Genomic DNA, 26,857 nt, shown 5'->3' on the forward strand with positions numbered 1-26,857 from the left:
CAAAGCAGTAGTTCAAAATAATTATGCATACAAAACTATAACTTCTATAACCAAAAAGTATTAAAAGGTCAAATGTCTCTTTGACAGGGACACAAGATACAAAAGATGTTGACAATGTTTTTCATTTATTATTGTTAAATGATGGTGGGTATACATTTATTGAAAATAACACTATATTGAATTAAATCATCTAGACGTTGAAAATACTTTTATTTACTATTTATAAATGATTATGGGTATACATTTATTGTAACAAAGCAAACTATATTGAATTAAATCATCTAGACATTCATTTGTCATTTAAATATGAAAAAAACAACATTTTGATAGCACAGAACATTTGTTTTTTCAGAGAGAGAATGCTTCATAATTTGTTTCACTTTGGAATATGATGTTCTTGAGTGGATCCACAATTAGGAATTCAAATATAGTGGAGCTCTTACTCTACACGAATCAATTTCGATCAAACAAATATTCTGTTTACCAAACAATATTTGAAATTCCTCTAGAATATAGAGTAATCCACTTATTGGGGAATATACTAAAAATGTAAAAATATCATTAAAAAATTAAAAACCAAAGAGATTGCAGTACGAAAAAATAATAAAATGTAAAAGGGATAGTAATAATTGATAAATGATTGATTATTAAAAAAAATGAATTCAACACAAATGGAACATTCAACCTTCTTATATGGAGTCAGACGCGCATACCGTTATACATCAAATCCACATTAGACTTTGTTACATTTATTGTGATCAAATATATAATAATATGAATCAAAGCATATCATTGCTCACTTTTCTTGTCCATTGTTATGAGAGAAAATGGATAAAATGAAATATCCAATCAAAATTATATTGATGAAATTTATTTAAAGCTTGGAGATCACCCAATAGCATTTTAAGGTTGTATATGAACCAAACTTAAGTACGAAATATACAATTTGTAAGATCAGCAACTAACTTCATTCAGAAAAAAAGCAATTAATAATTTAAACATAAATCTCAATTTAGAAAGTTTGTTTAGGCTCGAATTAGTTGGTGAAGAAAGATTGAAAAGACTCAACTTAATAAACTAACTAATCTTGAGGATGATAGCATTCTGGTCAATTCAAAGATGGCAGGCATAAGTTTAATGGAAAGCCAAACCCATAAATTCATTCAAACAAGCATAAGATAAATAACATAGAGATCTAACAATCCTGAATCACACAACAACTTTAGCAAAAACAATGGAACTTACTTGGTTTTGGCTTACTGTCTTGGCAATTTTAGCTGGTTCTTTGGTTTCGTTGGCGAGGAGGAGGAAGAAAAAGACGGGGAGACTGCCCCCAGGTCCAAAAGGGATCCCTATTCTGGGACATCTACACATGCTGGGGAAGAATCCTCACCAAGATCTGCAAAGAATTGCCAAAAACCACGGCCCCATTATGTATATGCAATTTGGGTTCGTTCCAAACATCGTTGTCTCATCTCCTGAGGCAGCTGAGCTTTTCCGCAAGACCCACCTCATCAGGGCTCTAAATATGTGTCATGGGATCAGAGGAACTTTCCTTCGGGGAGTATGGTCCATACTGGCGGAACATGCGCAAGTTATGCACCTTGGAGCTGCTCAGCACCCATAAGATCAATTCTTTCCAACCTATGAGAAGGGAAGAGATTGTTCTTTTTGTTGAATCCATCAAGGAAGCTTCCAGACTACATGTTGCTGTCGATCTTAGTGCCAAGGTCTGGTCCCTGACTGCAGAGACGGGCTGCAGGATGGTGTTTGGCAAGAAATATGATGACAAAGACATAGATGAGAGAGGCTTCAAAACTGTGATCCAAGAAGTGATGAAACTAGCAGCAGCTCCCAATTTGGGTGATTACTTTCCTTTCCCTGGAGTCTTGGATCTCCGAGGGCTGACAAGGAAGATGAAGGCACTTGCAGAAGTTTTTGATGATTTCTTTGAGAAAGTTATCGAAGACCATGTTCGAGCCGGAGATCATCATGACCAGACAAAAGACATTGTTGATACCATGATGTCCATAATGCAGAGTGGACAAGCTGAATTTCAGTTTGACCGGCGTCATGTCAAGGCTATTATGCTGGTAAGCACATGGTGCAATTAATAATTCTACTTATTTTCATAACAGTAACTTAGTGATGCGTAATAAGTTGATAAAGAATTACATGTGCAGGACTTGCTCAGAGGTTCAATGGACTCATCAGCATCATCAGTTGAGTGGATACTCTCTGAACTGATAAGAAATCCAACAGTTATGAAGAAACTACAGAAAGAGTTGGAACGAGTGGTGGGATTGAAGAGGATGGTTGAGGAGTCTGACCTGGACAAACTCGAATATCTCGACATGGTTGTAAAGGAAACCTTCAGGATGCATCCAGTGGCTCCACTGTTGGTTCCTCACTATGCAAGGGAAGACAGCAAGGTTGATGGCTATGACATACCAAAAGAATCAAGAATACTCGTCAACACATATGCAATTGGCCGTGATCCAAATGTATGGACTGATCCAGTGATGTTCATTCCAGAGAGGTTTTCTGGCAGCGACATTGATCTCAGGGGACAACATTTCAGCTCCTTCCATTTGGCTCTGGGAGGAGAGGTTGTCCCGGAATCCAACTGGGGCTCATCCAAGTTCGACTGATCGTGTCACAGTTAGTCCACTGCTTCGATTGGCAGCTGGCAAATGAAATGTCGCCAGAGGAGCTGGACATGAATGAGGAATTTGGCCTTGCTGTTACAAGAGCCAATCATCTGATGGCAATCCCTACCTTTCGGTTGCATAACTAACTTTTGAAGCAAACTAGAAAAAACATGCTAAATAAGTACTCAAAGCCAGGTGCATGTATCACAAGGCTGTAAGAGATCAAAATGATTTCAGCTAAAATTATAAATCATGCATTCTTCTCCAACTATGGTCAGCACAATCAGTTTATCCCATTCCCAATCAAGCACAAACACGACTTAGATTAAGATTATAACAGATGATTATTGAGAACATGAAGTAGCCCGAGCTAAGTTACAAACTCCACTTCTTAAAGAGGGGAACAGAGAAACCTACAGTTTTCAAATTATAGTTTTATGATTTTCAATTAGATTAAAAGAATCCACAAGATCCGGCAGCAATTCCAAATTCATGAGCAGATAACGTACAATAATTCCTTCAGTCCAAAATAAGTATAAACCATTCATCAAACACAGTGTAGGCAATCATAAATAGGCACACAAACACCACTTGAAACAATCTCACACGCAGGAAACCTCCCCACAGATATGCATAACCTTAATTCACGAACGCAAATAAGAGGTACACAACGGCAATTTTACCTTTAACAATTTTTTAGAGCATCGGCTGAGCGGTGACCGGAGCTCGGCGCAGCAATGTCGAGCGCAAGCATGACTCACACCGTCACACGTGCTTGAGCACAAGTTATGTTGTCCAATAAAAGAACGACACGTGGTTTTTCGTTTTGTTAAATTCGAAAATTGGATTCAATATGAATTAACAAATTTAAAATTACAGAAATTATGACATAAATTAAGAGTGGTTATATTATGGCTGAACGGCTAGTAACCAAATTCGGTGGAGATACGTTTTATGTATATTTATCTAAATTTATATCTCAGATTTACTTACCCCGTTACAACTAAATAGTACTCATATCAAAGACGTATTTTAGATTTACTTAAAGCCCTGTTTACAATTAAATAGTACTCATATGAAAGACGTTTATGATTCTTTTTTTTCATATTGCTACAATGTCGATTTGATGTCTATTACTAAAGATAATAAAAAATAAAAGTATTAATTGATTGAGGATGAATGAAAAAGAAAATAAATATCAATTAATAAGTGACAAAGTGTAATTTTGTACTAAGTGGTATTAATAAGAGAATGTGGAGTTTTTCAAAAAATGACCTCTTGCCTTGTGTGATTCTATTGTGATATGAGGGTGAGCTGCATTTAAGTTTTGGAGTATTTGATTTGAATCAAATTATACTTCCTCCGTCCCTGAAAATTTCAATTCATTTTCTGTACTAAAAATGATAATAAATAGCTAAAGTAGATAGATGGTAAAGTAAGAGAGAGAATAACGTGGATGAGAGTCTTCTCTACATTATTCTCTCTTATTTTACCTTTTCTCTACTTTAAATATTTATTATCATTTTTTCAAAATGAGTACAGAAAATGAAATATGACAAATTTTCAAGGACAGAGGGAGGAGTATTTTCCCTCCTTTAATATATCAATTTTTCATTAAAACATTCACTAGACCACATATAAGAGATCTAGAGCTGGGGTTTCATCTTTTTATAATTGACAATATGCAAAACAGTTCTGTAACCAAAGTGCAAATAAAAATTGTATAAATACCCCTTCCCCCGGCTTCATTTGTAACATTTCATTTCACGATTTCACTCTCGAAACTCACATCTTCATTACTACGAAATGGATTCAAGTCCCAATAGTCTGATGTTTAGTAGTGATGCGCGTCGAGCCGTAACTATAAGCTCCATTCTGAATTTTCTTTTTCAGTTCTCATCTGTAGTGCTAATAAGAGTCAAATTGCATAAGTTTATAAGTATAAATAGGTCTATTGTATTCCTATCTTATAGATTATTTGTATATTTCTTCTACCATCTTTTTTCTTCGAAAAAGGGTTTCACAAAAAAACCCTTATACCGCCATCAACTAATTGTAGTTTGCTATCAAACGACCGCCCTCACGCCCTTCTTTGACACTAACATACTTCGTATCGTATTCGTATGATGCCTTCATTCTTGTTATCATGCCTCCACCCATGCCTCTTGTTCTTGGTGTGCCGACGATCATTGCTGAAGCCGAAGTATCAAATAACGTCAGCTTTGACAAGGTTATGGCCACGATCAATAGTTTGGACAAGTAGGTTATAAATACACGAATAATTACCTCATGAATGATGTTGCTTATAAATTTGAGATGCAAAATCAACATGCAAAGTCATTGGCAAGACTCTTATCTATATTATTATCTCTCTTACTTTACTTTCTCTCCACTTTAGTTATTTATAATTTTTTCAAAACGAGTGCTAAAAAAGAAACGTCTCTACTACAGTAGGACGGAATTAGTATATAAATATATAATCAAAAGATATACTCCACAATCATGGAAGTACTACAGTTCATTATTAAGTAATGAACATTTTGATTTGCATGTAATAAAAATCAAATTTTGCCCTAATGATTATAAGGCCACCCGCGGCGCATCTCGTGGGTGGCTCGTATCTCGTCCCGCCGAGACAAGACGGCGGCGAGACGCGTTGCAACGCCCCGTCTTGTCCCGGTCTCGCCGAGACGCCCGTTCCACCGAAACACCTCGCGGGCTGTCTCACCACGCGCTTGCGCGACGTGGCGCGCTCCGGCGCCATGCGTGACGCCCACTCGCCGGCCCGTGAGGGGGCTTCGTCACGCTGACGCAATAAATCATTTTATTAAAAAAAATTTCGAAACGGTAATATACCGTCTACCGTTTTCCTTTTTTAAATTTATTTTTTATTTTTTTACTCTATAAATACTCATATTTCATCCTCATTTCACACACAAATACAAATCAAATCCTCCAAATCATCTCCATTTCCTGTCCAATTTTCATCTAACATCTCATCACAAAATGTCCGGCGATGAAAACTCTGGTGGTGGCGGCTCCGGCGGGTTTGATATCAAAGCGTTTGGCGACTGGGGGCATGTACAACGCGTTGGGTGGTTCATGTTCCAGTTCGTCTACGCCGGGCACTCATGGCTCGTCGACGCCGGGGGCGTACCAACCACCCCATTTTGATGTGGATGCATACGCTCGTCCCTCCGCCCCGAGGTATTCGCAGGGATTATCCCAAATTTGGGAGGATTATCCGGATGAACCCCAGCCGGAAGGAGGACGAGGCGGTGGAAGCTCCAGGGCATTCGACGCCGTGGAGGAAGAGGTGGAGGCGGCCGAGGAGGATGAGGATGTAGGCCGGCATCCGTACAGCCGCAAGGACACGATGGCGGTGTACAACGCCTGGATCAGCGTCCCGTACGATCCCATCGTCGGGAATCAACAATCCCGGAAGTGCTTCTGGGAAAAGGTCACTAAGGCCTACAACGAGATCAAGCCAAGAGGGTCCCGCCGCCGCACCTTGAAGATGCTTCGCGCTCACTTTGACCGAATCGACATGGAGGCCAAAAAATTATGCGGCATCTACAAGAACGAAGCAGCTCATTACAAAGCGGAGCCACTGGAGCCGACATTCTGAGATCGGCTTTGCGAGTCTACTTCGACGACACCGGCAAAGAATTCAGACATGTCGATGTCTGGGAGGCCGTCAAAGACGAGGAAAGGTGGGCCGACGGTGTGCGGTCCAGCTCGGGCTCGACCTCGAAGCGCACGAAGCACACGGCGAGTGGTCAATACTCGTCTAGTGGGGGAGGTTCGGGTAGCGCCGCACAAGAGGCTGCCTCGCAGGAGTTTGAGGGCACGGCAGACGATGTTGGGGGTCCTTCCGTGTGCGCCGTCGGCCGCAAGGGACCAAGGCGGCGAAGGCGGCTAGAGGGAGGATGACCTAATATCGCTATCCAAAAATAATGAAGGAAAAGAAAAAAAATTAATGAAAAAAAATTATTGAAAAAAAAATAGAATATTCTATTCACAGAATTCTAATCGGCCTTCTCTTTCAGGTTACCACTGTCTCGCAAACCTAAATCCCAAATTGAAAGAGACCAAAAACCCTTTCTTCCTCCACATTCCGCCGCTCTTCGTCGCCTTTTAGCTGAGTTACTGGTGAGTTCTGCTATCCTAAGATTGTGATGGATTCCAGCTAAATATGTTGTCGCAATCTTGCATGATTTATATTCTCTGTCACAAACGTAGGTTTCGCACGATTGAATTGTAAAATTGAATTATTGTAAACTTCCTTCGAATTTCTTCAGAAAAACTGGGCATATAAGTGCTGTAGAGTGCTTGGTTTTAATCGTCAATTTGTGAATTAAATCTGTTCGTGAGTTCTGACTCTGCGTTTGATCAAAGTAGGCCGGCTGAAGATATTAAATATCTTGTTGTTTTGGAGAGCGGAGAAAATTAGATCAATCAAAACTTGTTTTTTATCTTTAACACAATGCGGAGAAAGTTCAGTTTTTGAAAAGGTTGCACATTACTTGGATTTACTATGAGTTAGTGCTAGAGAATTTCTACAGACTGGGAGATGCTAAGTTCATTCTTATTAAGTAGGTTGTCTACTAAAATAATTAGAATTTGAAATTTATGAACTATGTAATTTATTGTGAAAAAAATGTTAGGGAATTGCTTTTTCACTCGTCCATCTTCCTTTCGAACTTTGCCATCCAAAAATCCAAATGCTATATCTCAGCAAACTTTGAAGAACTTTTTACTTTCTGCTTTTGATTTATTCTCCAATCCTGTATTGGAAACTTGAAGTTCATCTACTTCAACCAATTTAGTTCCACCTTGTTACTTTTTGGCGTATTTGTTTCGACATACATGCCAGGGCTGATGAATGTTGCTTATGATTTATTGGGAAAATATAGTAATCTGTCATTGATTTGGTGTATGTCTAGCTCAGCAATATTGTTTCCCCAATACCATGGAAGTAACTGGCTAATTTTTACTTGATTATGTGAGAGTACCTCCTACATCCATGATTTAGAAATATGTATATTTGCTCTTCACATAGACACATACCAAATCCTCCTGTTTTATTGAATTGGTTGTGTTTCTTTTATTTTATTTGATGGGGTTGGTTGCCTTCAGGCGGATAAATGGCGTATGAACCTCAAGTTATGGACAAATCATCTGAGGAGATCTCAGAAACTGTATCTCAGAAGAAGCTAGAAACACTTGAAGAGGTGCTTTCGAGACACAGGTACCGTAATACTTGGATGACTTTTCTGAAGAGAACTTTTGAACTCTGGAATAGGAAATATGAAGCATCATGGCTAACTATAAAATAAAAAGTCAGAAACTATGTTTTGAAGTATTAAGTGCAAAACTCATTAGCAGTTTGTGCAAAAATTATTGATTTGCAGGAAAGAGACTACTGATCTGCAGAACAAGGAAGTTGCAATGAAAAAGGCGGCTGCTAAAGGTAGCAAGGCTGAGCAAAAAACTAAGAAGAAACAAGTTGATGAAGAGATAGCTAGACTCTCAACAAAGCTTAAAGAAAGACAGGCTGATGAACTGGCTTCTTTAGGCTTTAATAGCAGTAGCAGCAGTCAAAAAGGAAAGCTTGATGACTTGGTGGTGAAGGCTATTGCTGGGGTTTCAATCACAAATAAAGCTGAGCAGCCAAAACTCAGTAAGAGTGCCAAAAAGCATAAGAAAAGAGCCGAACAGGATGCAGCCAGGGAGCAAAGAATACAAGAGGAGCAGAGCCAAATTGTGAGTGATCGAATGATTGAAGATGAGAAGTTAGAGAAAAAGCTCGAGCCTCTTGGATTTACCATCAATGAAATAAAGCCGGATGGGCATTGTCTCTACCGAGCTGTTGAGAATCAGTTGGCCCTCCAATCTGGAGGCTCTTCTCCTTACAACTACCAAGAGCTTCGGAAAATGGTGGCTGCTTATATGCGGGAACATGCAACAGATTTTCTGCCATTTTTTCTGTCTGAGAATATGGCAGATGGAGAATCCGAAGAGTCCCTTACAGAAAGATTTGAGGACTACTGTAACGAAATAGAATCCACAGCGGCCTGGGGAGGACAACTGGAACTCGGTGCTCTGACCCACTGTCTGAAGAAACATATCATGATATTTTCTGGATCCTTTCCTGATGTAGAGATGGGAAAGGAATACAAATCGGGCAACGCCACTGGCTCAGCTGGCTCAAGCGTTATGCTATCCTATCACAGGCATGCTTTTGGGCTCGGTGAGCATTACAATTCTGTCGTTTCCATTTCAGGCCAATAGTTGTTTTGTATTCAAGAGGTCACGTTTGATGATTTGATAACGACACGATGCCTGTGCTGTGGAATATATTTTTTCAAGACTGGAGTTTAAACTACATCTGATTTTTGTTACACATTTTGAAAAAAAAAGAGGATGCTTTAGTGGTTTATCTATTTATTGAATGAGTTATTTGTTAGATTTCTCTGACCATAACATAATATGATGTGTTTAACTTGAAATCTTGAATATTACTCCTCCCGTTCCGCTTTAATAGAGTTGTTTTCATCCATGTTGAGACGTTCCATCATAATAGAGTCATTTGACTTGATGTTTATTGCCATTTACAACCAGAATAATGAACAACTAAGAATACATTCAGCAGTCACGTGACATGCGTTAAGTAAGCATTAGACAAAGTGAATCACAATAGATAGGGCAACCGAATAATATCTACATTCATAAATCGTAGTACGTTCAAAATCTATATTAGTAATATTTATTCAAAGTGAAGCTTCTATCAATTGTAGTGAATGTGACATGATGCAATTCTATTTCGTTACTTAAGATTGGATATTGTAAAGTTATCGCTATAATATCACTGTTTGGCTGTTCCAATATTAAAAGAGCAGTATATACTATATAGTTATTTATATATCAGAGGATAAATTATCATGAAATTTTGTCAGATTCTAGTCTGTTTCGCGACTTTGAAAAACCAGCCAATGAAATTTGGATTATTTCACAGTTATTTACGGTCAAATTTTTTGATGAAATTAAATCTGATATGGCAGACCTTGCAATATAGTATGCATATATCATCACAATAGTTAAACGATGTCGTCTATTTATGTAGAAAATAACGTCGCTTGAATGTTACATTTCAACAATATATTATACGTAGCCATCATTTTTTTGTCATAGAATGATTGCGAACTAACCCAAACTTTAAGGTTCTCCCGACTAATTTTAAAAAAATGTAGATATACCATAATTTAATCAAATTTTATGATTTTTTTCTATAAATTGTCCTATCTCAAAATAGCCGCTTAATGTAAAATTTTATAATTGTCTTGAATTAAAAATAGCTATTGTATGCGCATTCAAGATTAAGTCCATGTTCAAGCCTATTATTGGTCGTGGATGAACTCTAGGGCCACCCTTAAATTGGGGCAATTCATGAGTATACACATTTTTTGTTTTGAATTGTCTGGTTAAAACAACAAATCACAACTAAACATATGAGTAATTGGTTATGAATTAAAGAGAATACTAAAAGTTGTTATCTTTAAAAAAATTTTATGTTAGTGATTGATTTTAAAATTTTACTCAATATGATCCCATCGTAAGCAAGTCACTTTCCTTTTTGGGACGTCCCACTTAAAATAAATCATTATTTTTATAATAAAATACTCTCTTTCTCTCTCTTACTTTATTTTTTCACTTACTCTATTTTCTCTTCATGCCTCTACTTTATTTTATTTTATATTTTACTTTCTCTCCACTTAACTCTTTAAATATCAATTTCTTAAATCTTGTGTCCAAAAGAAGTGTCTTGCTTATAGCGGGACGGAGGGAGCATTATGTTAAAATGATAATTTTATTCTTAGTAATGTTCTTAAAGCAATAACCAATCGAAGATCTAGTATAATCAAGGAGAAGTTGATTGTATGTTCTTATCTGAAATTTATTCCATGATATGTGTTGGACATGAAATAGGCTGAGAATCTTGCGTTTTGACATATTCATGAATCATAGCATAGACATATAGAATCATGCTCAGTTCTCCACAAACATATAGACATGAGAAGCTATAGATTTTTTTTTTCCTTTTGAAAAAAAAACTTGTGTACATATAGATATGAGAAGCTTCCACCCTTACTAAAGCTAATCAAACAGTTCATTCATTTCTATAATTATTTAGAATAAATGAAGATAGTTATGAGTCTTATTGAAAGATCAGTTTCCTCAATTATTTTATTTTAGTGCTCATAGTTTTCTTATTGTAGTAACGAATTAGAATCCAAAATTCCCATGGGACATGACCCGACCCCCTTCTCTGAATCATATATTCCCCTATAAAACTTGTCCAATTTCAAATATATTATACCAAGTTAATTATTGGTTAGATTATCTTTTAATTAATTGTTTTCCTATTAAATCACGTTACATCCGAGTATACTAAAGCGGGAAATAAAGGATGATATTCTAGCATAAAGGTAAATGCAATTTATCCTTCTTGGAATATAATTAATCACAACTCCAACGCCTATATAAAGAGCTTCAAATATCTCCAAGCCTCTCAACACATTCCTTTAAAAATCCAATTTCAACAAGATAGATTAATTGGTTGTGTTTGAAGGTAATCAAGATGGATAGGGTGAAGGAAGTAGTGGCACTGAGCCATGTTGTGATTTTCATCAAAAGCGGCTGTTGCATTTCGCATGCGATTATGATTTTAATACGCGGGTTTGGGGCCAACCCGGCTATGTACGAGCTTGATCGTCTCCCGAATGGAGTGGAGATGGAGAAGGCATTGATTGGATTGGGGTGTAACCCTAGCGTCCCGGCCGTGTTTGTTGGGAGAAATTTTATGGGTGGATCACATGATGTTGTTATGAGCCTCAATATCCAAGGAAAGCTCAAGCCTTTGCTAATCAAGGCCAATGCTATTTGGATCTAGCTACCTACCTACACAAACTTATCATCACTTTTTCTTTTTTTGGTTTTTTGCTAGTACTACATAGTTGATCGAGTTAATTGAGAATAATATGCACAACAACATTTTATGATTAGTCATCTTATAGACTAGTAGTGTGTGCAAGGCTTTAGAATGTTTGAAACCTCAACTGTTTTTCGAAATGTTACTTTTAGGGATGTCAATGTAACCCGAACCCTAACGGGTTGGCCCGATTGACATCCCTAGTTACTTTATATACACAGTGATTTGTGCAATGTGAGTATTGTATATGTGTCTATGCAATTTTTTAAATGTAATTCCATACCAAACAAAGGATTTGGAATTGAGATATGATATACTAATCAAGCCTCCATCCCTCCCCCACCCCTTTGTCTTCTTTAGCCCCATATCATCTTCCCCTTCGTCACCTCGATCGTCTTCTTCACCCCGACTCCACACCCTCATCGTCCTTTGTCATTCTTGTGATCAGCATCAGAACGCATAAGTTTGTTTTTATCTTTACACAAATTGCAATTATGCCGGCACATTATGTCGTGCGAGAATGCACATATTGTATCAACTAAAACTGATCTAATGCACTTTTACACGCTAGCTCATGCATTGTGCACTATAAATTTACAAAGGTTTTTTTGATGCTAACATATTTTACCTATATTGCCGCGGATAAATTACTTTGTAAAATCTTTCCATCAAGACGCCAATGACAAGGTTTACTACATGATTTTGTTTGTCCCTAAATTTATTTTTTTATTTTTCTTATTTACTCTAGCATCAAAATTGAATTAAAGAGTAGATTTTTCCCGCCGCCGCAAACACACTAAAATTGGGCTAAAGAGTAAAATTATAAAAGTGAGTATATTTTTATACCGTTATAGTGGGTATAATTTATCTACCTTGCATCAAAAGGTATCTTAATTACTATTATCTTTATAATAGTATTACTAACAAAGAATCCCACAACTCTCATGGATGTTTGGAACTGCTTTGGGGTATATTAGTACCTTTTAACTGTTTTCAGATTTGATCACGTTTCCAGACTTGTAAACATACTAAACGTGGAAAACGAAGGAAGATATTCTTGGAATTTAAATAATCCAAGTGATGCCACATAAAGATCTCATTTATAATCGTCACATTCCACAAAAAAAATTCCCAACTCCAAAGCCTATATAAAGAGCTTCAAATAGCTCCAAGTCTCTCAACACACACATTTCAAAATCAAATTTCTACTAGATATCTTTAATTGGTTGTGTTTCAAATTAATCAAGATGGAAAAGGTGAAGGAAGTAGTGGCACGGAGCCCCGTTGTGATATTCAGCAAGAGCGGCTGCTGCATTTCGCATACGATTATGATTTTAATACGTGGGTTTGGGGCCAACCCGGCTATGTATGAGCTTGATCGTCTCCCGAATGGAGCGGAGATGGAGATGGCATTGATTGGATTAGGGTGTAACCCTAGCGTCCCGGCCGTGTTCGTTGGAAGGAATTTTATGGGTGGATCACATGAGGTTATGAGCCTCAATATCCAAGGAAAGCTCAAGCCTTTGCTAATCAAGGCCAATGCTATTTGGATCTAGTTCCTTACCTACACAAACTTTGTCATCACTATTTTGGGGTTGTTTTTTTTTTTGGCTACTTGTAGATGCAGTTAATTAAGAATAAAATGCACAATAGTGTTTTATGATTAGGTTTGGTTGCATTAAGAGCTAGTGTAAGTAATTTCTTCCTAATGCAATCACACATATACATAAGTACATAACCAAATTTAAACCACACATTTGTGCACATGTGAACTAAAATGTGGACTCGAAAATATGTCGGTAATCTAATTTACCGACGAACATGCCCATCTTTATTTTTTAACAACGGTTGAAAATTAACAAGTCATGTCTATCAGAAAAAATTATTGGCGAAAAATTACCATTTCTTGTCCTGAAAGCCGATGCTGATGAGATTCAGTGTCGGACTTGACCGTCGTCGACAGTGTTTACAAACGACAATGTCCATCAAAATTACTTTTTGTTCCATTTTTTTTTCGTATATATTAATTTATCTTAGATTTTTTTTTGTTTACTTGGTTCAACAAATCAACAAATAATAATCCAACAAACTTAAATTTGACAATAGATCATGCCAAGTTGCCAACACAGTATTAATATAATTAGCCAAAACTAAAATTTTCAAATTAGGCAAAAATTTTAAATTAAAAATTAATTAAAAAAATTAATTTAAGTATTTAATAATTTAATCTATAAGACTATCTTTAACCATAAACATTAAACATACCCTAATAGTTTGTCAAGCTAGTATTAAGACAAATTTTAATAGTAATAATTAATGACTTAATGTCGTTATAAATCATGTAAAAATAATAAACCTAAACTAAACACTCTAAAGTAAAAATAAACCATAGAATCCTATTAATTATTACTCGTATAAAACTTACTCCTGTAAAACTATATTGACCGATGAAACTGCATCAATTATTCTACATTTCTACGAAATGACCCTTCGATAAATGATATGATTGCTATTCCCTTTTATTTTCGAAAGGGGTGCAAGCTTATAATGTACACATTATAATCTTTTAGAGTGATTCTTAATTATTTAATCATGGTATACATCACAAGATTTAATTAAATCACGTGTCGAAACAAGTCAACATGCTTGAAGATATTCTTGAATATAGTTAGTGAAAGGCAAAATCACAGATTAATTCTTTACTAATTTTACCCCCAGCTTAGCTAGTTTTGTGCACTAATCGAATAAATCCCATTACAATATGCATAACATATACATAACGAATATTAATATATTCCATTTGACCATTGCTACAATTTTTTTTCTTATAATTTATTACTTATAAGATTCGAAACAAAAATCTCCATTGCATTAGGAAAAAAAGTACTACCACTTTCATCATGTCTAGTACTATAACATTTAATTTTGTAATTGAGGTTCAAAATTCAAATCCTCTAGTTATTTAAAGCTTGAACAGTACTTCCATTCCACACTAATTAACAATAGGAAAATGATTTAGAGAATAATGGCATTGCCATAATAGGGTGTAGCTAGTAATTTTGTATTTAATTTAATTATAGTTTATAAATATACCTTATTGCCCCTACATGTATAATTATCAATATTAAGGAGTATTAGTTAGGATCTACTCATTAAGAGTGCTTCATTATCGGAAATATACATGGAATTAGCTGGGACCACACTTTTGAATTAATTTGATCCATATCATTTTTTTACATAATTCACTTATCATTTTTTTACATGTGCTTAAAAAACAAAAGAATGAAAATGATAAGAAAAAATGTCACTAAATTTCGTTAATAATGACAAAATAATCAAGCATATATTAAAAATGTTAAAATTTCAAATGCTTAAAATTAATATTTTTTATTTAATTTCTTCACAATTTTTTCTGTTTTTCACTATTTTATTTGTTAATTTTTGGAACATCACATCAAATCTTGATAAAAAAAATAATTACATGTTTTTAACTCATCATTAATATTTAAAGCTATAAACTTAACAATAATACCACCCAAATTTGGCAGTACTACATAACAAAGATACATAAACAATTGAAACAATCAAGAAGATGCAAAGTAGTAATACAATAAATAGTGATAGTATATTGTGTCATCTTCTAAGTCGATTCAACACCAGGACCATTGGTTATGTCCTTTTCTGCACCTCTTGCTGTTGTCGTAGCTAATTTAGTCTGCCAATAATATCACAAAATATTAATGTATAAGTATGTAATAAAAAATTATACTATATCCTAATTTATAAACAAATTCCAAAATAGATATTTATATCTTTATACGAGGACCAGAAACCCTAAATAACGAAAATGGAAAAAATAGGAAAAATCGGAATACAATAAATTATCGTTTTCGTCCATCAAACAACGTTCGTTTACTAATTTTAAGAGATTGAAAATTTCGGTTTCGTCGATTAGAACTCAAGCTGACATGGGAAATAAAACTATACCTCAACTTTCATCTTTGGCACTTCAACATCACTTTCCTTTGCTGAAAAATTGATATATGATGAAATTAATAAAGAGGCAAAAATGAAAAATGAAAAGCAAATAGAGAATAAGTATTAATTAGTCTTACTTCCTCTGCTGCCGCAAGATACAATGTCAACAAGATTACTTATCCCTTTCTTCATGTTTGCAACGATGCTCACCATTTTCTCTTTCTGGTATGTGTGTGTATGTGTGTGTGTGTGTGAGAGAGAGAGAGAGAGAGAGATTGATTGTAATGAGGATCTATGCATTGTGAAGAGGATGCATGGTTTTATACAACAAATCTCACGCCCCCTTAGAAAATTGCACATTTTAAAAAAATATTTTCTTGATGGATCATAGCTGTACATTTACGACCATGTTGTCAATTATTAAAAAAGAGGACAAATAAATTAATACAACACAATAAGTTGTTATTTTTTAGAGCATTCATATCGCCAAGAGCATGGACGTGGGTTCGTACTCATTTTTATTCATTTTTTATTCTTTGCTCTTTCGCAAGAGCACAACACTCACATTCATGCTCTTCTGCAAGAACATGCCCAAGGGTCCCACCATTCTATTATTCAATTTAAATACTTCAATTACTAAAAACATTTCTTCAATATTAAAACACATTAAAAATTCCCGAAATACTATTACAAATTACTAAAAAAATAAAAAATTACATATTTAAAATTCTAAAAATAAAAAACACATAATTAAATTCATAAAATTAAAAAATGGAACAATTCAAAAATATGAGAGAAGTACGAGTGAGAGATAATTTGATGAGAAAAATGGATGATGAAGGTGTGTAATTATAGATGATTTTGGAATTAAAATTATTTTTAAAAAATCAAAAAAAATTGAAAAAACAGTAATTAAAACGGTTATATTTTTGGGAATCTGATTTTTTTTAAAAAAAATTTGGGGTCGATTTTTAAAAAAAATTAAAAAAAGCACAACGGTGAGCACGGTACTCACCGCGCGGCACGGCGGGTGCTCTTACATAAAAGCACTGATATGGATGCTCTTATATATTGGGTTAGATTTGAGAAACGGGATGCTATTCGTTAAATTTTGAACTAGCGATTTCATCTTTTTAAGTTATTAATGGATGACCGAATAAGAAAATTTCCATATGTTCAATTTACAATTTTATTAAATTACGATACTCGTTAATTTTCTGTCCTTCAGCGTAAATGAAGTATAATCAAGTTTTAAAAAGATGAAGCGTTAAATATCGCATAAGTACATTAACCCTTCTATATATATTTACCTTTTTTAAACACCTTTATTGCCCACACACTTGAGAATTATATGGAAAGATATAATTTAAGTAGAAATGAATCTTAAAGAGAATTGTTGGATGAGTATTTCATTACCTACACATCTTGACACCATGAGTTAATGCTCCTAATTAAATACTCATACAAAAAAACAATGTATCAATACAAACAGAATTTTATATGCATCCTTGAAGATGGGAATTGAACTTAAAAAATATTTCTTTTACCAGTAATATAATGATTAATACTTAACATTTAATGTCATTAATTTAGTTAAATTTTACTACTTACCATTAAGAGTAAACAAATGAAAAAGAGAATAAAGTATAAGAATAATGAATACAACTTGGATTATAAATATGAAATTAATTGAGATATGCATATCTACCATAAACCGAGGCAAAGATATGTACAGCAATTAATGAAATAAAATTTCGTGCAGAAGGATTCGTATCCAAAATGTAGGGTTGTTTTTTTGTTTCTTTTTGCTTAAAAAAATAATCAGGTATACGGAATAGATCAGTCTCCCAGATCATATGGGTTGGGATTTATTTATTTAATTTATCAATATATTAAGCTTTCATTTATTTTATTTATTCATGTTATTCGTGCATGAAAAAAGTATTATTTTCCTTCAGATATGTATGGGATTGAGAGCTGCAGAATCATTTTATATTTCCAATAATTAACTTTGAAATTCTATTTTTTATTTCCTTGAAAGTGATTTATACATTGAAATAATTTGGATAAGAAGATGAGAACTATTAAGAAGATAATCAAATTAAAAATAGGAATTTATGGTCAAAGAAAAATGGGTGTAGACCCAAGTTGACACAATTAATATTAGAGTGAGTGTTGAAAGGCAAGAAAATGTGCAGTGTTATTGATTGGTTAATATTGATCGAATAAGTTTAGGCAGACTTATTGTAGATTGAGCTCTGTTGTTGCTATGTGGTATAAGTATTTGAATATAATGTCGTTGAACGCTCAGTTAGAACAAAATTGAAAATTAAAAAAATAATTTTAATGTAGATTCAAACTAAACATAAAATAAGATAAATAATAGTAGTAAAAATGTAGTACTATTAAATAAGAGTAGTGTTCACATAGATTGCTCAAATAAGATACATAACATATTATTACCAATTACTATGGTGATAATATGTACTATTTTTTTATATGGTTAAATGAATATAATATGTACCATTCTATATACTATATTACTAGTTGTATTTGAAAATCAACACAAATTATTTGATTATATCCACAATTGTGTTGATATACTCATGTCATTCTGCTGATATCGTTAATGTACTAAGTTGACATCGTTTACTACATCAACGAGGACGTCTGTGGTGTACTATGTTTTATTGCATATTGATGTAGTGGCACATCTCTATTGAAGGGCAGGTGCGCCTGTGTAGATATATTGGCGTGAATCGTGTGATTATGTTTTAGAAATTGGTATTATGTATTGTATTGTGTTGAAATATAAATATCGGATAGATATTTTTAATATATTATGTTGATATCTATGAAGAAATCGTAAGACGAAGACTAGAATGTTGTATATATGCGATTCCATCTCCCATAAATAAAGAAGATTTTGTTACTCTTTTTAATTTGTTTAATAATTTCAAAAGGTTACACTTATACTCCAAATATAGTGGTTTAGATTGATAGTTGCATAACTCGAACCTTATAATAATATGCGTTGAATCAAAATATGGATTTGGTGAAGAAAATGTTCTCATTACAATTACAATAGCATGTGATTCTTATTATATGGGTAGTTAAGTAAAATTACATTCCATAAAATTGAATAATTGATTATGTTTTTAATGGATTTATTATGCTAATGGTATCATAAAATTTCACATGTAAATATTTTATTTAATTTAAAAAAGAAAAATGAATGATAGGTCATTACTCCAAAAGTATTTATGGTAATGCCCTTAAAATCAGGGAGATTTACATTCTTATTGAAAGAAATCAAATTCAAAAGTATCTTTTTCTTTCAAAACTCATTATAAACAAGAAAATTGAGGTTGTTCCAAACGATAATAATTTAGTGATGATTTCTCTCTCTTAACATTGGTGTCAATACAACGAGAGCCCGTTAATCCTAGCCCAGCCCAAACTGAAATCTCAAATCTTTACCCTAGCCCAGCCCATTTTACAAATTTACTTTTTTACAAGAATATACTACCAATTTTGCGAAATTCATGTGAAATGTTATAGATACAATTAAATATTAGTATCATTAATAAAGGCAAAAATTTAGTTTTAATATTAATATTATTGTTTTGCGGGGTACCTTTTTTTTTCCTTTTTGTATTTCATTTGAAAATCAATACTCCCTTAAACGAAACTTATAGTTAAAACCATATGTACTAAAATGTAAAAAAAAAGCATTTATTACAAACTTATAATGAGTGCCAAATCCGGAAATTTTACATAACAAAAACACTTAAATAAACGAAATAAATATGGCTAAAATACACAAATATAGGACAACTAAGAAATTAACAATCGAGGGGGGAAAATATATCATCTTCTAATGCGATTCAATCCCACGAGCACTAGAATTAACATCTGCGGATGGTTTATTCGGTGCATAATTAATCTGTCAAACAAAAAATAAATTGAATGATTAAATATTTCAAAAATAAATCTAACATTATTTTTACTAATTTTTAAAGTAATCTAACATCATTTTAAAGAATTGAATAATTTTATAAAGAAATGTAACATTATTTCCGCCCAATTAAATCATGTAAATATAAATATATATAATAGGAGTATAATGAACGGTCAATTTAAAATATTTCTTAAAAGATAGTAATATTCGTACCTCTGCTTTGAGCTCTGGTGTTTTTGCATCATTTTCCTTTACTGAAAAAACGATGGTTAAACTATTGTAAATGTCAATAAGTAAAACTGATATACAGACAAAAGTTAATATAAAAAGTAATAACTCTTGAGACTAAATATTCTTACCACCTTTGCTTCCACAAGATACAATTTCCACAAAATTATGAAAGCCTCTCTTCATGCTTTCCACAATCTTCACCATTTCCACTTTCTAATATGAGATCACTTTCAAACAAAACACAGAGAGATCAGAGAGAGTGAGAGTTCTTAGCAAAAGAGTGCATGGTTTTATACTTTTATTTATGCAACTAAAACCTAACAACCATTTGAGGTAATTTCTACGAAGTTTCTTATTGAATTAAACATATATAGCTGTGCTTTTACGACCATATGTTTTTATTAGTTCACTAATGGAGATAGAGAAATAGAATTTTAGATTCATAATTTATAGTGTTGTACATAGGTATTAATATGTTTTTTTATTCTATTTAATCATATTTATTTTCAATGTTTCTCAAATATATAAAAAGATTATGCAGAGATTGTGAATTCAGTTTGTAGAATTAATCAACTTGAATTATAGAAAAATATGTGCTTCATTAATTAAACAAAAAAAAAGAATAGTATACTTGTATGCTGTCTGTTTCTGCTTGAATTCAGCTTGGGAACAAGGGTAGGAACAAGGGAAACCAGATGAAATGCGTCGGCATAATTATTTTAATTTTTTTTCCTTTTTTTATAAATATTTTTGTTCTTTTTCATACGTGACAAAACAAATCCAGGTGTATTTATTGTTCCTATTGTTGAAAATTATAGGGCTGTCAGCTGTTAGCTGCCAATTACATTAGATACCATTTCATAACTAAGTACGAAAGTGAAGAATATTAAGAGAGGTTATATTTTTAATTGATCCAGATTAGTGCTAGTACATAGTTTTTGCAAAATACTTCATTTGTTCCATGGTAGTGTAGGCATTTCTTTTCAACACGAGGTTTTAGAATAAATGTGTTGAGTGAATTAAGTAAATGAAGAGTAAAGTAGGAAATGAAAATGGTAGAGAGATGAAGAGATAATAAAGTAATTGAGAAGAAATGTGTTGACTTTTATAAAAAAAATAAATGACTCTACTACTATGAAATGTATCAAAATAGAAAAAATGACTATACTACTATAGATTAGAGGGAGTAGTTTATAATATATAATTTGAAATGGATATCTTTTTTGGTATTGGAATGGATTTTCTATATTCTTCTATTTTTATTCAATATTAGGAGGTATCATGACCAATTCTGGACTCTTTGCTATAAGAAAATAAATTCCATCCACCATTAATATAAGAATAGTAGTAATTAAATTGTATACCATTTTATGTAGAAATACCAACATACCCTTAAAAAATTTATCTATGAAGAACAAAGAACGCCTCAAACTCGCATTATTGTGTCGGTTAATTACACGATTTGGCATTTGTCATGTACAATTGTTTAAAAAAATATTACACGATGACATCTCAAATCATGTAATCGTGTAACCGTTTGAAATTTAAATTGTACCTACTACTACTATTATGTAACGTGATTGAGGGTATTATAGTACTTAACTAAATGTGGCTACTATTGCTTACTTTTATACGAGTAATTAGCTTTTTTTTCGCTAGGAATTTAGCCAATTTTATGAGTCCTCTCTAGACTCTAGTCATGAAAATAGCTACGATTTTAAGATGACAAATTTATATCATGAATAGATACATTATTAAGAAAATTATCTAGTAATGCATTTCAAATATTTATAACAATTAAAAAATCTTAAAATATTATTAGAACAAGTTTACTTTTTTCGTTTTATATATATTGTGTGCTCATAATCATATACCATCATTATAATGTGATTCATCAAATCAGCATTATTATATTCACCATTTCATAAAATATTGCACCTTAATAATTAAAGTAGCGAAACAATAATAATATATCATCTTCAAACATAGAATTATTCTAGATCGAAGCCGAAAGCAACATTCTCTTACTAAAACTATGACACTAGCTAGTATGTGAACACTAGTTTAATAATCAAAATTATACACCAAAAATACCCTAAATGTCCATGAAGAATATGTAGTACTAGTAACTTCTAAAAATTTAAAGCTAAAACATTTCCATTACACACTTATAATAAATGCCTAATCCGGCAATATTACACAACAAAGATAGTATGTAACTAAATGAAACAAAAATATGGCGAGATAAATATAAATACTATATAATATTAGCACAACCAAAACATTATTGATAGGATAATGTATTTATTTATTTAATTTTCTAAGTTGATTCAACGGTAGGAGGAGGGGGTAAATCATCGGTGGACGGTGGTTGTGTCTCGGGCTGTCGTCTTAGCTAATTTAACCTGTAAATCACAAAATAAATGAAATAAGTGATCTTATAAATCTTGCAAATCTTTATTGGTTAATTCAATTGATTTTTGGCGTAAAAAATAATATAATCTGATAACCAAACAATATAATAAAATGGTTTCCCTAAATAAGTACTACTACTATTATACTCATATATTAATTTGTCCAAATATAATTAATCGAATTGGGAAAATGGATCGTACCTCAACTTTGAGCTCTGGCTTTTCTCCATTATTTTCCGTTGCTGAAAACCAATAAATCGAAGAAAAAGAAAAATGAGAATGAGAGCATTTAAGCATTAAACGAGACAATTAATTAATTGTTATTCTTTTGTTATATACTTAAAGAAATATCTTATAATTATATGGTTGCATAGATTTATTCAAAAGGAAAATGATAGGAAAATATCGTTACCACTTCTGCTTCCACCAGATACAATGTCAACAAGATAACCAAATCCTCTCTTCATGCTCTCGATAATGCTAGTCATTTTCCTTTTGTGTGTGTGTGTGTGTGTGAAGAAGATGGTGATATTTATGCTACAAAACTCTTGCAACACGTATTGGAGTTTATTTCTTTATTAATTATAAATAACATACACATTGGCACGACCATATTGCCAATTATAAAACTCAATTAGTCTCGTGGAAGTGATGATATAAAGATATAATTTTAAATTAATTCGTTGATTTTTTTAGCATACTTTATTTTTTAATTCGTTTTATTTTTATATTGTGGGTATTCTCACAGTTTTTTATATTTTATGTTTACTTAAGAGATAGTGCACTAGGGTTTATCATTGATTTAATTAGGATGGTGATCTAGGGTTCAAATAGTTTTTCCTTTGTGATTTAATTTGTAAATCAAGATGAAACAGCGTTGTTAATTATAGCTATTTGTGATATTATTTTTCTCAACGTTTAACATTTTTATTTGATACGTCAAGTTTAATTTGTATGGAATTGAATTTGTGAGATTGCTATTATAATTAAATTCGTGTATTGTTTTAATATTTAGGCACCAATAATTCTATTAAAAGAAACCCCAACTTTTAGGTGAAACTGTATATAGCACGTGACAAAAACAAATAAAAAAAGTTCTATAATCTCCTCAATGATTCACCCTCCTCACTTATATCCAACTCTCAAAATTGAAATTGGGTCTATACATCAAGCAAGAAAGAATAAATAATTTATCCTTTTAATAATATTAGTATTTCCATCACATACACCTTTGATAAAACTAGCCAATAATAATCAATTTCTTTGTAAGGGTTGACCTTGTCAATCAAATTAGTATTACTTTGAAAATTCTAGTTTTAACGTGTGTAATGTGTACATTCTAAAGTAATTTAGTAGGGAACTATTTATGGCGTTCATTTATTTAGGAGTTTACACGCCTTTAATGAAACTTATTCTTTTAACTAAGTTTTTTATTCATTCAATTTATGACGTCCATTTAGTTAGTCAATTTACTTATTAATTGCTTTCACGTGCGCATAATATTTTGCTTTATTAGTTAATATAGGTTTACATATTTTAATCATTAACTTAGGGACTATTTTGACAAGTTGAAATTCATGGTACCTTGATCTTGACGGAGACCAAATTTTGATTATGAGATTCTGTGTAAATTTGATGACATATATATCAATTTGCATCTAGTTATAAATGTGTTCTTGTCATTCTCATGAAGTTCTATTACATTGAAAAGGTTGAGCCACAATAATAAATAAACACAAATCTAAGTAGCATCGTCTTCACTTAGTCATCCAAAAACATAGGAAAATAGGAGAGCTGGTTGCGCTGCCTAGCAATGTAGCTCAAAATAATTTTCAATTTAGATGCTAATTTTGTCTCAAGTGTATAAATGATTGTGCAAAGATATTACTTTGATCGCCTACCACAGATTTTAATACAAAATTAGTATTGTAATAGAGATTGATATTGTGAATACAAAATTAGAATCTTTTATTTTTTGTAAGATTGTTACTGTCAGTTTCATTCTCCACTAGCATACCCCCATCATCTTTTTTTTCCATATATATCATACTTTACTAATTTTATATATTAATTTATGCATTTACAATCAAATTATCAGCGGACAAAGATAATACTCAAAATTAATAGTAGTATATTATCATTTATTAATTTATATTATATAAAACTACATTCACAATCGTCCCGCGTGCATTATGGATCTCTAATTTTTAAAATACTTAAACTTTTTCATTCTATATACTATATTGTATGCTTATCATAATCATATATCGTCATTATAATGTGATTCCCCGTTAATATATTCACCATTTCGTACAAAAATGGACCACCAATTTAAACTAGAAAAACAATAATAATAATAATAATAATATATCATATTCAAACATATAATTATGCTAGATCTAAAATATCAATGCATTCATTACGCCGAAAGCAACATTCTCTTACTAAAACAATAACCATAGCTAGTATGTGTAAACTACTTTAAGAATAAAAATTACACCAAAAATAGAAGAATATGTAGCAAATAACTTCTAAAAAATTAAAGCTCAGACATTTTCATTACACACTTATAACAAATGCCTAATCCGGCAATATTACATAGTATTAAATACACTTAAAATAACTGAAATAAAAATCTGGCGAGATAAATATAAATATAAATATATAAAAGCACAACCAAAACATTATTGATAGGAAAATGTATTTTTTTTATTTCATTTTCTAAGTTGATTCAACGCTAGGAGGAGGGGGTAAATCATCGAAGGTTGTGTCTCGGGCTGTCGTCTGAGCTAATTTAACCTGTAAAATCACAAAATAAATGGAATAAGTGATCTTATAAATGTTGCGAATCTTTATTGGTTAACTCAATTGATTTTTGGCGTAAAAATAATATAATCTTATAAATCAAACAATATAATAGTAAAATGATTCCACTCAAAAAAATTATACTAGTAATATATTGATTGGTCCAAATATAATTAATCGAATTATGAAAAAGAATCGTACCTCAACTTTGAGCTCTGGCTTTTCTCCATTATTTTCCGTTGCTGAAAAACCAATACATCGAAATAAAGAAAAAGAAAAATGAGAATGAGAGCATTAAAGCATAATAAAAGACAATAATTTATTGTTATTTTTGTTAATGAAATAGTATCTTTTATATAGATGCATAGATTTATTAAAAGTAAAATAAAAGGAAAATATTGTTACCGGTTCTGGTTCCACCAGATACAATGTCAACAAGATAACCAAAGCCTCTCTTCATGCTTTCAATAATGCTACCCATTTTTTTTCTTTTCTAATTAGTACTATGAGAAAGAGAAAGAGATGGAGAGAGAGAGATTAATGAATTCTGTGATTTCTGAGGTGAAGAAGATGGTATTATTTATGCAACAAAATCTAGCAACACGTCTTGGAATTTATTTCTTTAGTATATGTAGATATTGTTAAAATATTGCTATTATGGTCTCGTGAACCATGAGATCAAATGCAAAGTTTTCTTTTCTATACTTAATTCCCTTTTTTCTTTTGTCACTCTATAACATACGTGGGGCGTGGTGGAATAAAGGAGTATACTTTTATATTATTTTTTAACATAATCATTTAATTTTTTTATTATTTTTATCCCTATAGTTGGATTTCTTACATTTTTTTACTCCCTCTTAAACCCCATTTTTAGGTGAAATTATATATAGCACGTGACAAAAAAATGGTCTAAGATCCTCAAGTTTGAAATTGGGTCAAAACGTCAAGCCAGAATAAATAATTTCTCTAGTATTTCCAAGAAAATACCTTCGACAAAACTAGCTAGCCGATAATAATCAATTTCTTTGTAGGATTGACCTAGTCAATAAAATTAGTTTTTAAAATATTTTGACATTACAAGTTTCTACGTGTGTAATGTGTACATTCTAAAGTATAATTTGGTGGGGAATTACTTTTATGACGTCCATTTATTTAGGAGTAGTTTAAACGACTTTTGAAGAAACTTCTTTGAACTAAGTTGTTTAATTTCTTCTATTGTAAACACTTTTTATTAGTCAATTTATTGCACTCACGTATGTTTTCCATCGCATATTAATTGATTTCACATTCGCATAATATTTTGCTTTGTTTGTTAATAGAGGTTTACATATTTTGATTATTAGCTAAGGGACTATTTTGACAAGTTGAAACTTACGGTGCCTAGATGTTGAATTATAACAATCTTTGGGCAAATTGATAACGAATTATGCCAACACACATCTAATGGATGTAGAATGTGTTATTGTCATTCTCACTAAATTAATGTATAGTAGGGTTTTTGTTTCACCAACTTTTTTCTATCTATCTTTACATTTTAAACATATGTGTTATTTTTATATAATACTCTTATTTCAAAAATAGAAACTTATTCTTATACTTTACCAAGTTCTCATTAAAATTTATGTCGTTCACAAATGAGTCTAATTTTTTAAGGACAAATGAAGTAATTTTACAATACAATATATGTACGTGAATAGAATCAGTTAGTAAATGTAATAGTGAAAGTATGAAGCAAAAAAGGGACGTATTATATGTCGGGTTACAAACCCATCCCACATCGGATGTGTGATGGAAGTTGAAATATGTATATAATTCATGTCCAACC

At 32.3% G+C, this 26,857-nt stretch overlaps 3 protein-coding genes, 4 long non-coding RNA genes and 1 pseudogene across 7 annotated transcripts; 4 read left to right on the plus strand and 4 right to left on the minus strand.

Moving 5' to 3' along the window:
- Window positions 1–1,234: 1,234 nt before the first annotated feature.
- Window positions 1,235–2,797, plus strand: LOC121786583 (annotated as a pseudogene).
- LOC121786584 lies at window positions 1,949–3,490 on the minus strand. The gene is made up of 4 exons (XR_006047219.1): window positions 3,335–3,490; window positions 2,331–2,810; window positions 2,176–2,243; window positions 1,949–2,090 (listed from the first exon to the last, which is right to left on the minus strand). It is a non-coding gene; the product is annotated as an uncharacterized LOC121786584 (long non-coding RNA).
- Window positions 3,491–6,672: 3,182 nt separating this feature from the next.
- On the plus strand, window positions 6,673–9,122 carry LOC121788000 (OVARIAN TUMOR DOMAIN-containing deubiquitinating enzyme 5-like). Its single transcript, XM_042186853.1, has 3 exons — window positions 6,673–6,803; window positions 7,791–7,902; window positions 8,066–9,122. The coding sequence occupies exons 2-3, from the start codon at window positions 7,799–7,801 to the stop codon at window positions 8,943–8,945; spliced, it is 984 nt and encodes a 327-aa protein (XP_042042787.1). The 5' UTR covers window positions 6,673–6,803; window positions 7,791–7,798; the 3' UTR covers window positions 8,946–9,122.
- A 2,170-nt stretch (window positions 9,123–11,292) lies between these two features.
- LOC121787853 (monothiol glutaredoxin-S6-like) lies at window positions 11,293–11,604 on the plus strand. Its single transcript, XM_042186697.1, has one exon. The coding sequence runs from the start codon at window positions 11,293–11,295 to the stop codon at window positions 11,602–11,604; it is 312 nt and encodes a 103-aa protein (XP_042042631.1).
- A 1,286-nt stretch (window positions 11,605–12,890) lies between these two features.
- LOC121787854 (monothiol glutaredoxin-S6-like) lies at window positions 12,891–13,199 on the plus strand. The gene has a single exon (XM_042186698.1). The coding sequence runs from the start codon at window positions 12,891–12,893 to the stop codon at window positions 13,197–13,199; it is 309 nt and encodes a 102-aa protein (XP_042042632.1).
- A 1,942-nt stretch (window positions 13,200–15,141) lies between these two features.
- LOC121786706 lies at window positions 15,142–15,902 on the minus strand. The gene is made up of 3 exons (XR_006047232.1): window positions 15,759–15,902; window positions 15,631–15,671; window positions 15,142–15,358 (listed from the first exon to the last, which is right to left on the minus strand). It is a non-coding gene; the product is annotated as an uncharacterized LOC121786706 (long non-coding RNA).
- A 3,482-nt stretch (window positions 15,903–19,384) lies between these two features.
- Window positions 19,385–20,069, minus strand: LOC121787103. The gene is made up of 3 exons (XR_006047268.1): window positions 19,942–20,069; window positions 19,796–19,836; window positions 19,385–19,567 (listed from the first exon to the last, which is right to left on the minus strand). It is a non-coding gene; the product is annotated as an uncharacterized LOC121787103 (long non-coding RNA).
- Window positions 20,070–24,788: 4,719 nt separating this feature from the next.
- On the minus strand, window positions 24,789–25,567 carry LOC121787047. The gene is made up of 3 exons (XR_006047259.1): window positions 25,438–25,567; window positions 25,234–25,274; window positions 24,789–25,026 (listed from the first exon to the last, which is right to left on the minus strand). It is a non-coding gene; the product is annotated as an uncharacterized LOC121787047 (long non-coding RNA).
- Window positions 25,568–26,857: the final 1,290 nt, after the last annotated feature.

The sequence above is a fragment of the Salvia splendens genome, chromosome 22 (genome assembly GCF_004379255.2).
Source record: "Salvia splendens isolate huo1 chromosome 22, SspV2, whole genome shotgun sequence".
Classification (NCBI taxonomy): Eukaryota; Viridiplantae; Streptophyta; class Magnoliopsida; order Lamiales; family Lamiaceae; genus Salvia; species Salvia splendens.